This window comes from Mus musculus, chromosome 2, assembly GCF_000001635.26.
Source record: "Mus musculus strain C57BL/6J chromosome 2, GRCm38.p6 C57BL/6J".
In the NCBI taxonomy this organism is placed as follows: domain Eukaryota; kingdom Metazoa; phylum Chordata; class Mammalia; order Rodentia; family Muridae; genus Mus; species Mus musculus.
The window spans coordinates 75,658,947-75,673,372 of NC_000068.7; the positions used below are offsets into that span (position 1 = coordinate 75,658,947).

At 41.3% G+C, this 14,426-nt stretch overlaps 1 protein-coding gene across 5 annotated transcripts; it reads left to right on the forward strand.

Annotated features, from left to right (window-relative positions):
* The first annotated feature begins 158 nt into the window (after positions 1 to 158).
* On the forward strand, positions 159 to 10,461 carry Hnrnpa3 (heterogeneous nuclear ribonucleoprotein A3). Of its 5 annotated transcripts, XR_866271.3 has the most exons (12): positions 159 to 443; positions 2,520 to 2,642; positions 2,725 to 2,871; positions 2,950 to 3,160; positions 3,541 to 3,630; positions 3,715 to 3,810; positions 3,899 to 3,979; positions 4,625 to 4,768; positions 6,082 to 6,204; positions 6,288 to 6,355; positions 6,452 to 8,969; positions 9,055 to 10,003. XR_866271.3 is itself a non-coding variant. In NM_146130.3 (11 exons), exons 1-10 carry the CDS (start codon positions 372 to 374, stop codon positions 6,338 to 6,340), a joined length of 1,140 nt encoding a protein of 379 aa, NP_666242.2. In that variant the 5' UTR covers positions 313 to 371; the 3' UTR covers positions 6,341 to 6,355; positions 6,452 to 10,461. The 5 variants fall into 5 exon arrangements, 4 of the variants coding, with proteins under 4 accessions (NP_666242.2, NP_932758.1, NP_444493.1 ...); NM_146130.3 differs by having other exon boundaries at positions 313 to 443; positions 6,452 to 10,461; NM_198090.2 differs by lacking the exon at positions 6,452 to 8,969 and having other exon boundaries at positions 313 to 443; positions 9,055 to 10,461.
* The last annotated feature ends 3,965 nt before the right edge of the window (positions 10,462 to 14,426 follow it).

Genomic DNA, 14,426 nt, shown 5'->3' on the forward strand with positions numbered 1-14,426 from the left:
GCGAGAGGGGCCAGAAGAAAGGGAAAGGCCTTTCTCTAAGCTGACGCGCGGTCACGCGGCTTTCTCCCGACGTGGGCTCTCGCCATTGGTCGAGCTGCCGCTGACGTAAGCGTCGCTGCCGGGCGCGAACCGCGGCGAAGGCGGCGCTGCGTTGGAAGTTGGCGAGGCGCGCGCGCTCCCGCCGGCGGCCCAATCCCCGCTCTCCACCCTCGGCCCGCCAACGCGGTGGACCAGTCGCGCTCCGCTTTCTCATGACTCCGCCCCCAGTGGGCGGGCGGCGCGCGGATAGCACATCACGTGGTGACTGGCCCCGCCTCTTCCTCTCGGTCCCATATTGAACTCGAGTTGGAAGAGGCGAGTCCGGTCTCAAAATGGAGGTAAAACCGCCGCCCGGTCGCCCCCAGCCTGACTCCGGCCGTCGCCGCCGCCGCCGGGGGGAGGAGGTATTAGGGGGAGAGCGGGGGGTTGCTGGGTAGTTGCCGGCATGGGGGGGCTTTGGCTCGATGGGAGTGGGGAGGCCGGGGAGACCGGGACGATCGTCCCGCGCTTTGCGCTGAGGGCGGTGGGAGGGGGAGGGGAGCGGGCCGGGTGGCCTCCTCCGGGCCCTCCGTCGGCCTGGTCCTCTCGGTCGGCCGCACCGGCAGCCCTCGAAGACGCGGCGGGGCCGGGGAGTGGCTCGGCAGCCGGGCGAGGATGCCCTCGGGCTGCGCGGCCTGACTTAGCGAGGCCGCGGGCGGCATGGCGGGCCTCCGCGGGAGCGGTTGGGAGGAGGCGGTGGGGGAGGGGAGGAGCACATCCGGGCGAGCGAGCAGGCGGGCGGCGGCCGCATTGACATTGATCCGCCGCCGCCGCGTTACGAAATGGCGCAGTGGCCCGCAATGGCCGCCGCCTGGCTACGCCGCCAAGAAGGAGTGCGCGGGGATTGGAGGGGACGGCGGGAGGCGGCCCGGCGTTTCTGCCGCAGATGGCCTCCAGGCTCCGGGCGCGGTGCTTTCCGCTGGGGTGCTCCCGACGTGGATCTAGGCCTTGGCGGGCCTTCTGGGTGATGACAATCCGCGCAATACTCGGGCCGGATTTTCTCAGCGCTCATTTGGGGATACATTACTGAAAAGCTTGCTGCTTTAAGGTGCTTCCTAACCCGCTGCTTGTGCTCAAGTATTTGGAATGAGAGTATTTACAGCGTCCTGTGGTTGAAGTCTTAACCATTTCGGGGGTTTGAGTGTAGATGTGTTTACTTGGAGCTTAATATTTTTATTGATCTAATTTCTCATACTTCGGATTGGCCCGGATTTTGGTTTTCCTGGATTTTGGTTTTAGAGAACTGCGACCACACTAGAAAATACCACGATTACGAGAATTTTGTGTGTATAGAGATGCTTTTTGTGTATTGTCAAATTCATTTATGCGAGGCTTGAATAAAGGGGTTTTACGTGAATTTGGGTAGTTGGGTTTCTGGTATGTGGCTGTCTGCATATTGAATGTTCTAACTAATATTTCCAGAAGATGGAAGAAAGTGAGCCCCCTTTAAGGGCTTGTGTTGAATTGTCTTAATGCGTTCATTAAAAGCGGTTCACTCGAAAGTAAAATCTTCAAAAAGAAAACCACAGGCTAGATATTTTCTAAGTCTCTCAGTTACGGTTTTGTTTCTAATTCCTCTGGTCAGGCGGTATATGCTATACCTTGTAAATCCAAATTACACGCTTGTGAATGTAAGGATCGCATTCGAAATAACTTGAAACTATATGATGTAAGTGGGTATAACCAAGGTAAATTGATTACAGAAAGCTAAGTAGTGGAACCAGGTGTGAATGGTGCGTGCACACCTGTTACCCTAGTATTTGAAAGGCTAAGGTAGGACTGCCTCAAGTTCAAGGCTAGCTTAGCCTGCCTTTCCTTGAGAGCCAGCCTCAAAACCCTCACCCACCCTTTTAACCCCCACAAGGTATCACGGGGTTAAGTCTTGGCTGTGTTTTGTGGGATATGCCTAATTTGCTTGGGAATGTCTTTTAATAACTGAAATGTTATTAGCTGGAAATGTGAATTTCTCTTAATTTCCCGTTGTAAGCTTCTAAGTTGCATTTCATAGATCATGTTTTAAAATTACAGGTTTGTTGGTGTTGCAGACTGAGGACAGTGGAGATGGCACGGGCAGTCTTTGGGGTTTATTTTTCTAGTGAATGATTTGTTAGAAACATCTGAAATACTCTAGACTTTTTAGTTGTAGCTTAAAGTTTAAAAAATCTGGGACTGTTTGGGGGTTCAGTTTAATGTGACCCCAGATACCATTTTAGTGGGATATTTTTGTTTTTAAGACAACCTACTCCCTATGTACCTCATACTGGCCTAGAAGAACTGACATAATCCAGGCCAGCTGTCTCCCAAACGCTGAAATTAACTGGTGTGTACTATCATGCCCAGCGTGGAGCAGGTTTTTTAAATGGATGGAATATTGATGTTACAGATTTGAGACAGAACTTCATTTTATCCAAGAAATAACTATATTGATCTTTTTTCCTCAGGGCCATGATCCAAAGGAACCAGAGCAGCTGAGGAAGCTATTTATTGGTGGTCTGAGCTTTGAAACCACAGATGATAGCTTAAGAGAACATTTTGAGAAATGGGGCACACTTACAGACTGTGTGGTGAGTTCTTGGGGTAAAAATGGTCTAAGAAAGGGATGGGAACCTATAGCACTATTTAATACTTTGAACTATTTATTTGTAGGTAATGAGAGATCCCCAAACAAAACGTTCCAGAGGCTTTGGTTTTGTGACCTACTCTTGTGTTGAAGAGGTGGATGCTGCAATGTGTGCTCGGCCACACAAGGTTGATGGGCGTGTGGTGGAACCGAAGAGAGCTGTTTCTAGAGAGGTATTTTAATAACATGTTGTATAATACTTGGATATGTTTCAGTTTGGTTTTTTTGACTTATAATTATTTTATTTGTAGGATTCTGTAAAGCCTGGTGCCCATTTAACGGTGAAGAAAATTTTTGTTGGTGGTATTAAAGAGGATACGGAAGAATATAACCTGAGAGACTACTTTGAAAAGTATGGCAAGATTGAAACCATAGAGGTTATGGAAGACAGGCAGAGTGGGAAAAAGAGAGGATTTGCTTTTGTAACTTTTGATGATCATGACACAGTTGATAAAATTGTTGGTAAGTAACAATTTATTTGAGTTTCGTTTTCATAAATCATCTAAGTCAGTGGTTCTCAACCTTCCTTATGCTGTGACTCTTAATACAGATACTCATGTTGTGAACCCCAACCATAAAATTTTCATTGCTACTTCATAACTAATTTTGCTACTGTTATAAATCCATGTATATCTGATAAGCAGGATGTCTGTGACTCAACCTATAGGCTGAGAACTATTGATCTAGATCAGGAAACATTTCTAAAATATTGACTCATTCTCTTCTCAGTCTACCATCTTAATAATATTTTAATTAATTGCATGGTGATAAAGGGTTCACTTTAACATGGTTTTCCAAACAAAAAATAACTTTTCTTTTGTTTTTGACTTAAAAAAATATAGTTCAGAAATACCACACTATTAATGGGCATAATTGTGAAGTGAAAAAGGCCCTTTCTAAACAAGAGATGCAGTCTGCTGGATCACAGAGAGGTGAGTAGGCTCAGATACACATAAACAGTGGGCATGAACAGTTGTGGGAAAGATGTGAACTTTTCACTCCAATTCTTGTTACAGGTCGTGGAGGTGGATCTGGCAACTTTATGGGTCGTGGAGGAAACTTTGGAGGTGGTGGAGGAAACTTTGGTCGTGGAGGAAACTTTGGTGGAAGAGGTAAGGTGTTCTCATTATATGTGCTGATCTATCAAATTTACTAGTAAGTTGAAAGTGAAATTTTAATTCAAATCTTGCATTTCCTTAGGTGGCTATGGTGGTGGAGGTGGTGGCAGCAGAGGTAGTTATGGAGGTGGTGATGGTGGATATAATGGATTTGGAGGTGATGGTGAGTCTTAAAATGTTGAACTTGGTTATTTTTAATTTCTGCATTGCTGGGAATCACAAGGCCTCAAATGCTAGGTGGTAGGACATACAACACATGTGGTAGGCGACATGTTTTGGTTTTAACAACCACATTAAAAATGTCACACCTTCTAATTCCAAAACTTTGAATAGGTGAAATACTTTTCTAACTAGTACCACAGACTAGGAAGCCTCTTTCCAAAGATGGAAGTCAAATATTAGTTAGTTGTCCTTGGCTTAGTAGAGTAGGATTTATTGTACCAGAAATAGAACTAAAATTTTCCAAAGTAAAATTGAAAACTGACTTTAAAGGAAAGAGGGCCAGGTGTGGTGGCGCGCGCCTTTAATCCCAGCACTCAGGAGGCAGAGGCAGGTGGATTTCTGAGTTCGAGGCCAGCCTGGTCTACAGAGTGAGTTCCAGGACAGCCAGGGCTATACAGAGAAACTGTCTCGAAAAACAAAAGAAAGGAGGATGCTAATATTAAGATTTTTTTAACCGTCAAGATTACTTTGTGCTCTGTGACTAGATTCTAGAGTGTGAAACTAGGTCTTGCCACTTACAGTATATAATAAAAAGTTAGAATTATTTGGTCCCCCTGAACAACTTTCTATGTGGTTTTCTTTGCAGGTGGCAACTATGGTGGTGGTCCTGGTTACAGCAGTAGAGGAGGTTATGGAGGTGGTGGACCAGGATATGGAAACCAGGGTGGTGGATATGGTGGTGGAGGAGGAGGCTATGATGGTTACAATGAAGGAGGAAATTTTGGTGGAGGTAAGTTACATAGATGTCTGGATTAAATGCAAACCAGCGTTTAAATTAAAATTCCTTGCAGTATGTGGAACTGCTTTAAAAGATAAGCTGAAATAAAGTTAACTGTTACAGCTCTACTGTAACACAGCTTATCCATGTGAAATTTACAACTTAACCCTAACTAGTCATTATTTTTAACTTGTGGGAATATAGCACTACATAAATTTCACATTTGAAGGTGAGTGTGCAAGGGGGGGGGTCCTTTGAATTCCAGGTTAGTCTGGATATTAGAGAAGAAAAGTGAAGGTTTCTATTGTACAACTCAATGGTTTTTTGTTTTTTAAAAGATTATTTGAGTAAAAGGTTTAAAAGTTTATGACTGCAGCTGTCCAGACACACCAGAAGAGGGCATCAGATCAATTGTACGTGATTGTGAGCCACCGTGTGGGTGCTGGGAATTGAAGTCAGGACCCTTAACCACTCAGCCCATCTCTCCAGCTCCCAATTCAATACTTTTAAGAATATTCACAGTATTTTATAATGCTCATCACTAGTCCCAGAACATTTTCGTCAACTCAAATATAGGACCTTATTTTATTTAGCCCAGCAAGCCTCGGGCTACATTGGCCTCTGGCTTTGTTCTTTCTTGGACCCACCTCCCGAGTGTTGGGACTGGATTTAGCATGCTAGGCATTTGATTTTTAAAAATTGTTTTGCAGTGTCTGTAGATACTGCAAATTGGCAAGCTTTACTGTTTATTTAGCATAGTGAAACGTACATTTACTAGTTTAGTAAATTAAAAGAGAAGTTTTAAATTTTGGCTTATTGCTGAGATTTCCTTAATTCTTGGTGAATGCAATGCCAAATCAGCTTTTGGAATACATTGGATATTACTGTATTATTATCTATTGATAAATACTGCTTATATACTAACTGTACGGTGGACTGTACACAATTATTGCATGTAATTTACAGGAGAAACTTGAACCTAATTGATGTGAGTGACTGACATTAACATACCTTCCGTTACTGCTTTAAAAGTTGCATCAAAATCACAGCAAATACTGGTCTAAATGATGTGGCAGGAATAGAAAAGTGGGTGTTTTTTATGTATGCTAAAATTTGATAAGCGTCTTAGAAGTAGACAGATTCCACTTACTGGTCCCTCTTTACCTGTTTATTAGATCACTTAGGCTTCTGATAAATGGAGTTTAGTACCTAAAATTGCAATTGATGCTTGCATGAAAATACGTATAATACTTGCTGCCATGATGGTCCGAATAGTTACAGTGGTATTATTTTAGAAACTACAAATAAGATCTTTGTCATTTCAGGTAACTATGGTGGTGGTGGAAACTATAATGACTTTGGAAATTATAGTGGACAGCAACAATCAAATTATGGACCCATGAAGGGGGGCAGTTTTGGTGGAAGAAGCTCAGGCAGTCCCTATGGTGGTAAGTCTTTTTAATCAAAAATTTTCAGAGCCATCTTGGTTAACATATTCCGTATATTCAGAACTGTTATGTGTTATTTCCAGGTGGCTATGGATCTGGAGGTGGAAGTGGTGGATATGGTAGCAGAAGGTTTTAAAATAAAACAGAAACGGTAGGTATCTTTATATTTTTAAAAATAATGATAAAAAAGAATATATGGAACTGTTCACTGAGTGTAATAATTTTTTTATCCTATATTATTCAACAGGCTACAGTTCTTAGCAGGAGAGAGAGCGAGGAGTTGTCAGGAAAGCTGCAGGTTACTTTGAGACAGTCGTCCCAAATGCATTAGAGGAACTGTAAAAATCTGCCACAGAAGGAACGATGATCCATAGTCAGAAAAGTTACTGCAGCTTAAACAGGAAACCCTTCTTGTTCAGGACTGTCATAGCCACAGTTTGCAAAAAGTGCAGCTATTGATTAATGCAATGTAGTGTCAATTAGATGTACATTCCTGAGGTCTTTTATCTGTTGTAGCTTTGTCTTTTTCTTTTTCTTTTCATTACATCAGGTATATTGCCCTGTAAATTGTGGTAGTGGTACCAGGAATAAAAAATTAAGGAATTTTTAACTTTTCAATATTTGTGTAGTTCAGTTTTTCTACATTTTAGTACAGAAACTTTAACAAAATGCAGTTTCGAAGGTGTTTCCTTGTGAGTTAACACGTGAAGAAGATCATTGTTAATTACTATTTTGTATGAATTTTGCTAAAGTTAACTGTAAAGAAACACCTACTGACTTGCAATTTAAGGGGAATCTATTCTCCCCATTTCCAAAACAATGATGAATGGGCGCTGACATGTGGAGAGAATAGATATTTGTATGTTTGCAATGTGTGTTTTAGATAATTAGAATTGGGAAATAAAAAAATAGCATATTTGTGAATTTAATAGCATTAAGATTACCTTCAAATGAAAAAGATCTCAAAAGTTGCTGTTTGGTTTTTGTGCATTTTCTTTCAAAGTGTAATCATGATTTTAGTGTATTAGATTTATTGAGTCCTAGCCATGTTAAGAACATCTCCATTCCACATTTACCTTGATCCCGTTGAAACTGCTGCCAATAGTTCGGGGTACAAAGTGTTCATACTGCTCTTTACTCACCAAGGCTGGTAGATGTATGTCATCTCCCAGTTTAACATTACTTTCCCATACAGACCCACAAAGTCTGCTGGGTCTGAGCAAACTGGTGGGTACCTGGTTTGCTTTTGCTTATAAAGGTCTCAAGGCCCATTGGTCTAGTCATTTTCCTTGGTTAAGTGTCCCACACACACAGCTTTTCAGAGCAAAGGAATAAAAGTCACTCATTGAAACCCCTGACTGGCTGGCATGCTTTCCTGTTTATCCATTTTGCTAGATGATGAAACAAAATGATAGTAAGGTGTTGTCCAAACAAAGCAGCAGAAGATGTAGCACACACGGTTGCTCAGTGCAAGCACCTCACAGCCCCAAATATCTGAACTCAAATTCGGAATGTCTTAAATCCCCAAAGAAGAACACATGGTTATTCTTTGTGTATATATATATATATCTCTCATTTTAAAACGTCGGGTGTGACAATTTGTTTGGAGACCCTGTTTGAGAGGAGTTTCAGATAAAAGGTCATATATAAAAATTGTCTACTGTTGCGCCAGCTAGTGCTGAACAATTTCATTCAAATCCTGAGTATGTGCCCTGCTGTTACTTCCTTTGGCAGTTGACCGTTGAAATCAGATTTTTACTTGGTTTTTAAAGTATAAGCTAAACAAGCAATAAAAGGGGGAATGGGGCGTGCTAGTATTTCAATTTGCTCTCTTGTTGCTCTACTTCTGTGCCTCTGTGCATTATTAATATTTGGATGCATGCAGTGCTAGCATGGAACTTTGGTCTTCACAATTACTGCAGTTTTTCCAGAAAACACTCACACCAATAAATGTAACAGAACATTCCATTTGTTAATGGGCATATGTGCATAAGCAGTGTAGAAAATAGGCTCATGTTAGAAACTGGCTACATCCTTCATAACTAAAAGTGTGGTTATATGAATGGACACTGTCAATGTTCATAGCTTAAACCTGGGTACCTGGTCAAAATGCTTAGGAAACATTAAAATTGAGCTAAATTGTCTCAAGTCCTTTTATTCATATAATAAAGATTGAAGGGATGGGGGGGAGGCTGACATTTTCTGGTTTTGTTTGTGAAATTGCTGGACACAACCTTGACAGTATCCTTTAATGTAATGAGGTCAATTGTATTGTTAACCATCTTTTTATGTATAATAGTGAAAAATTTACAGTAAGTTGGTGTTTACAACCTATAATCAGGTAAAATCTGTATGTGACCTGTTTATAAGTTGTACTGAGTTAGTTTTTGTGAACTGTGGAAGAGTAAGCCATGAGAGCGATTTAACCAGCTTTAAAGGACATAAGTTGTGCTTTTTAAGCACGGTGGATCAAAGGAAAACCCACTAAGACAGGACTTCAGCAGCCATTTGAGTATGGACAAGTCAGCATAAATAAAGAATGAGAAGGCAGCAGCAGCAAGAGCTTCAACAACAGAGAAGTGGAGGCATAAGATACTATGATGCTAGTGAGCAACTTCCCAAAAGCTAGTTAAAGCTGCTTATTGCAACTGAAATGTCGAAGAAAGTAGCAGGAAGGAGCTTCGCCTTTTGGAACATCAATGAGCTAGTTGCCACAGGCGCTAGGTCTAGCATTTAGACCTGCAAGGAAGGGCAATAAGCATTAGGTAAGGCTTGAATTTGAATTTTTTCACTAATTAAATGAGTGCTTTTTTTGTAAAGCAAGGTAAGAGTAATCTTTTTGATTTGCAGGTGAATGAGAACCCTACCTGCCTAACGAGGAATGTCTTTCCCACACCTTAAATACGAAGGTTTCTGGCTGGGTAAGGTTTGTAGCTCACAGTAAAAACCGATGACACTGTTGGTTTCCCACAAGTCAATGTCACAGTTGAGACACCCCTCAAGCTCAGTTTTGTTTTGGTGCCCATTGAACAAATTCTAAGACATAGGCAGTTACATTCTGCAAAGCCATGGGTGTTTGTCATAAGCTAGATGTGCCTCTTCATGTGTACAACTCAATGTTCTAAGGTAAAGTCATCCTTCAATAAGGGGAAGTCATGTTGGCTTTTCAAAAGTAAGTTTTTCATGTATGACTTTAATAAGCTGTTCCCACCCTAAGAACTAGGAACTTTCACAGTTGTCAGAATAATTGTCTTCCTTAAAGCTCTATAGCGTGTAAGTTTACTCTTGTGTGGACCAGTAGGGATAGTCAAGTGTTTAGTCTTCTCCCCTAACCCATCACAAACAGGGTCTCACTGTTGTCCTAGCCTGGAACTCAATCCACCAGCCTTCTGTGTCTCCCAAGTGCTGGAGTTAAAAGGGTGGTGCCTGTATGATAACTCAAGTTCCTTTTTAAAAAAACATCCAAAGAACAGTTGGGTTACTATTCACATAATGTTGCTGGTTGTTCATAAGGGCTATTTCTGCTGCCCTGAAAGGGCTTATTTGAAAATTGCTTAATTCAGGTTACTTCTTAATAGAACATTTTCAGGGGACAAATCTGCAAAATGTTTCCCACACAGGGAACATCCCTGCATCAACAAGTTTGCTTGGCATTTAAGTCAGGACAAAGTTCACAGAAATCATAGTTACCAATGAGGTAGCAATCGTTCAATGGTGGTTAACAGATTGGAGAAAATACATTTGCTTAGGAGGCATTTACAGTCCATTTCCTTTCTGAAATAAAGTTATTTTACTAATATGGTTCCACTGTCATTTCTGCAAAAACACTTTACAATGGTAGAAGGGTAAGCATAAAACAAAAGAGGCTGCCTCTGGTTTTGTTGGACCTGTGGGATGCTGCTCCCAGTTTACATGTCTGAAAGGTGTGTTCACATTCGTGTATAAATTAGGGGACACATGGTAAGAAAAAGTCCATCTAGTAGGGGACTACAGAGAAATGGGCTCGGTTTTTAAGGGTTCTGTTAATGTCACAATTTGAAACGCTCCTGACAATAGTTCAGTAATTGGCATGGTAGCAAGCATGCAGATGTGCAAGGTGCTGTGAGGATTGGTAGCCTGAGTATTCAGTTTTAAACTTAACATGTCTTCTAATCTTTATGACAGCAGAGGTGGTCTGTAATTCAATTGTTTTCATTTGTAGCATAATGAAATGTTACAGAAAGATGACCTTTTCATTAAAATATTTTTAGAAATGTGTGTGTGGTTTTATCATTTTGCAATATTTGATTTGGTCCTATAAGTGGTTAGACATTTTAATAAAGTGAAGTCTTAAATAGGAAGTAGAAACTACTGTACTGCCACATTATACAAAAACATGGGATAATTGGCTTATGTTACAGATTTTCTTGGTGGGAAGAGAATTGGGCAAGTGAAAAGGCTAGGGGTAAAATGAGTGGCACCTATAAGGTAGTTCAAAGGTAAAAAAGGAAGGTTGGTTTTTTGTTTTGTATTTTCAAAACAGGGTTTCTCTGTATAGCCCCAGCTGTCCTGGAACTCAGGTTGTAGACCAGGCTGGGCTCGAACTCAGAAACTCGCCTGCCTTTGCCTTCCCAGTGCTGGGATCAAAGGAGTGCGCCACCACCGCCCGGCTGGGGAGAAGTTTTTGAAGTTTGTCTTAGTCTCTCTACTGAGGTTTACCCAAAAAGTGTACTCACTTGGTAATACTGAGATAATGGCCTTTTACCTTTTGAGATTGAGGCTGCCTTCTCATACCTGAGATTTCATTTTTCTCGGTTTAAGTACTAAGTCTATGAAAGTGCCTGGCCACATGTGACCCCAAGTAAGTTATTTGGTAAATTGGATCCAGGTGAGGATTTCTGGTAGGATTTTAACGCATGCTTCGAATATTGGTATGAAATGAGCAGTCATATTTTACCTTTTTAATAGGCCTAATCCAAAGTGAGCGTTTTCACCAAAATATCTTCAACCCTTGAGTGCTGAGGGTTTATCCCCGGGACATTTGCCTAGTGTGCACAAGATTCTGGGATCAGTCCCTCCCCTGTAAACAAAGTTGGCTAACGAAGTTAAAACCTTTGATGGACTTAATTTTCCTTAGCAAAATCAGTAAGTCGGTGCAGGTTCAGGCTTACTAAAGAATGACAGCTGTTGGCTATCCCCTTGAAAACAATGGTAGGGATATACTAGCTGCAGGTCCACGCAGCCTCAATGGACAGTTCCGGGACCTAGAAGATAAATGTCTATTATTTAGATCTAGAGATTGTCACTAAACAGATACCAAGTTACATCTAGGGCAATTTTGATCTTTAAAATATTAAAGGATAGAAATGGATATAGTTTATAGTATGCCCATTTGCTATGACCATGATATTTTTCTAAGGGTTGCGTTTTGCCTAGGTGCACATAATGTGCTTATCTGGTGTCCTTAGAACGTAGAAGAGGACTTCATTCTCTGGAGCCAGAGATTGGGAGAACCATCTCTTCTGTCCCTTTGCAACTTTAATGGCTTCAAATAGAGATGGAGAGCTTATAGGTAATTTTCTTTTAAATAGGTATTGTCTTTCACTGTGTAGTTATGGAAACATCCTTTAAGCTTCAGATAGGTTGCCTGCTGTGAATTAATTTCAGCTGTCTTAGGCCCTCATTTAATGTGTTAGGTTCTGTTTAGTATTTAAGCTTTGCCTATCAAGTTTAGATTCTGAACTTAAATCGTGGACTTGGACACTTTGAGGGTTATTTTGTGTTTCCTTAACTGTTTGATGATGCCAAGCTTAAAAATAATTGGGTTTTGGGCGTAGTGGCTATGGGTATGTTACTTTCCCAGCGTACTTAGGTTTGATTCCCAGCACCCACATGGGGCAGGGCAGCTCAACTCTCTGTACTTACAGTCCCATTGGAATCCAGTGCCCTCTTCTGGCCTTTGAAAGCCACAAGTGCAGCCAAGCATGTTTACAAAACACCCTCCAGACATAAATTTTTAAAAATTTCTTTGGAGATTGTGGTACATGCTTTTTATCCCAACTGTTAGAATACAGGGGCAGATAAGGCCTTTGTCAGTTTGAGGCCAGCCAGGGTTATATGGTGACACCCTATCTTTAAAAAAAAAAATAAAGAAAAAAAATGTTGGGTTGGTGAGATGTCTCAGTGGGTAAGAGCACCGACTATTCCGAAGGTCCTGAGTTCAAATCCCAGCAACCACATGGTGGCTCACAACCACCCATAATGAGATCAGACGCCCTTTTGTGGTGCATCTAAAGACAGCTACAGTGTACTTACAATAATAAATCTTAGGGCCAGAGCGAGCAGGGTCTACTGGAGCAAAGAAGTCCTCAAGTCAATTCCCAACAACCAGATGAAAGTTCATAACTAACTGTACAGCTACAGTGTATAGTCATATACATAAAAAAAAATGGTTCAGAGACCACCCAAGTCTGACTTCAATTAAGAAAAATAAGACCAGGGCTGGTGAGATGGCTCAGTGGGTAAGAGCACCCTACTGCTCTTCCGAAGGTCCAGAGTTCAAATCCCAGCAACCACATGGTGGCTCACAACCATCCGTAACAAGATCTGACTCCCTCTTCTGGAGTGTTTGAAGACAGCTACAGTGTACTTACATATAATAAATAAATAAATCTTAAAAAAAAAGAAAGAAAAATAAGACCAGCCAGGCTTGGTGGCACACGCCTTTAATGCCAGCACTAGGGGAGGCAGAGGCAGGCGAATTTCTGAGTTCGAGGCCAGCCTGGTCTACAAAGTGAGTTCCAGGACAGCAGGGCTATACAGAGAAACCCTGTCTCGAAAAATCAAAAAAAAAAAAAAAAAAAAAAAAAAAAAACACTAAGCAAAGATGGAGATTATTGCCTGAGGTTAAGTGTGAAGATTGGCTAAAAAGGGTGCCTATTAAAGAGTGCTTTTGGTAGTGTTTTAACATATCCCGAAAGCATACTTAAAATCTAATGAGTGATTAGCTAAGTCAGGATCTTGATTTTTTTTTTCCCCTTTTTTTCTTTGAAGTATACTTCTATCAATTGAAACTGCTGTCCTTTTTTTTTTTTTTTGGAGGGGGTGGGGGGTCCGAGACAAGGTTTCTCTGTATAGCCCTGGCTGTCCTGGAACTCATTCGTAGACCAGGCTGGCCTCGAACTTAGAAATCCACCTGACTGCCTCCCAATTGCAGGGATTACAGGTGTGTGCCACCACTGCCTGGCTAAACTGCTGTCTTTTAAAATGGAAAGAATGATTTCCCCACCCCCACCCCGTGCCAAAAAAAAAAAAAATAGAGACGATATCACAGTGTAGCCCTGGCTGCTGAGTGCTAGGATTAAGCTATATACTGTTACACAGCTTCATAATCATATCAATTAAGGGTGTGGCAGTACATTTAAATAGCATCTTCCCATTCCCTCAAAAACTAGAGGGTTTTTTGTTTTTTGCTTTTTAATATAAAGGGCTGGAGAGATGGCACAGTGATTAAGAACGTTTGTTGCTTTTGCAGATTCCCAGTCAGTCCCACATGTAGTTTACGACCATCCATAACTGGTTTCAGAGGACATACATGCAGGCAAAGCCTTCATACACATATAATCTAAGGGGCGGGGCATGGAGGGCATGGAGAGATGGCTTGGTTAAGAGCAAGTCTTTTTGCAGAGAACTAGAGCTCAGTTCTGGGACTCAGATTAGATGGTTCACAGCCATGTGCCAGAGAATCCCAAACACCCTCTCTGGTCACACTCAGATATACAGTCATATACATAATTCAAAGTTAAAAAGATTTAGGAAACAATGTTGGACATATCCTCAAAGGTGTGCATTTTAGCTTATAGAATTGAATTAAAAATAGTTCAAGTAAGGCTAAAACGGGCTAGAGTTTGTATTTCAAATGCAGAACAAAGGGAATTTTGTTCTTAATGGTTAGGTAAGCTAGGATTTGTTTTACATTTTTTCTTTTCTTTTTTCTTTTTTTTTTTTTTTAAGATTTATTTATTTATTATATGTAAGTACACTGTAGCTGTCTTCAGACACTCCAGAAGAGGGCGTCAGATCTTGTTACAGATGGTTGTGAGCCACCATGTGGTTGCTGGGATTTGAGCTCTGGACCTTCGGAAGAGCAGTCGGGTGCTCTTACCCACTGAGCCATCTCACCAGCCCCATTTTTTATTTTCTTAAAAGACTTGTGTGGTATGTATGGATGTTTTGGTTGCATG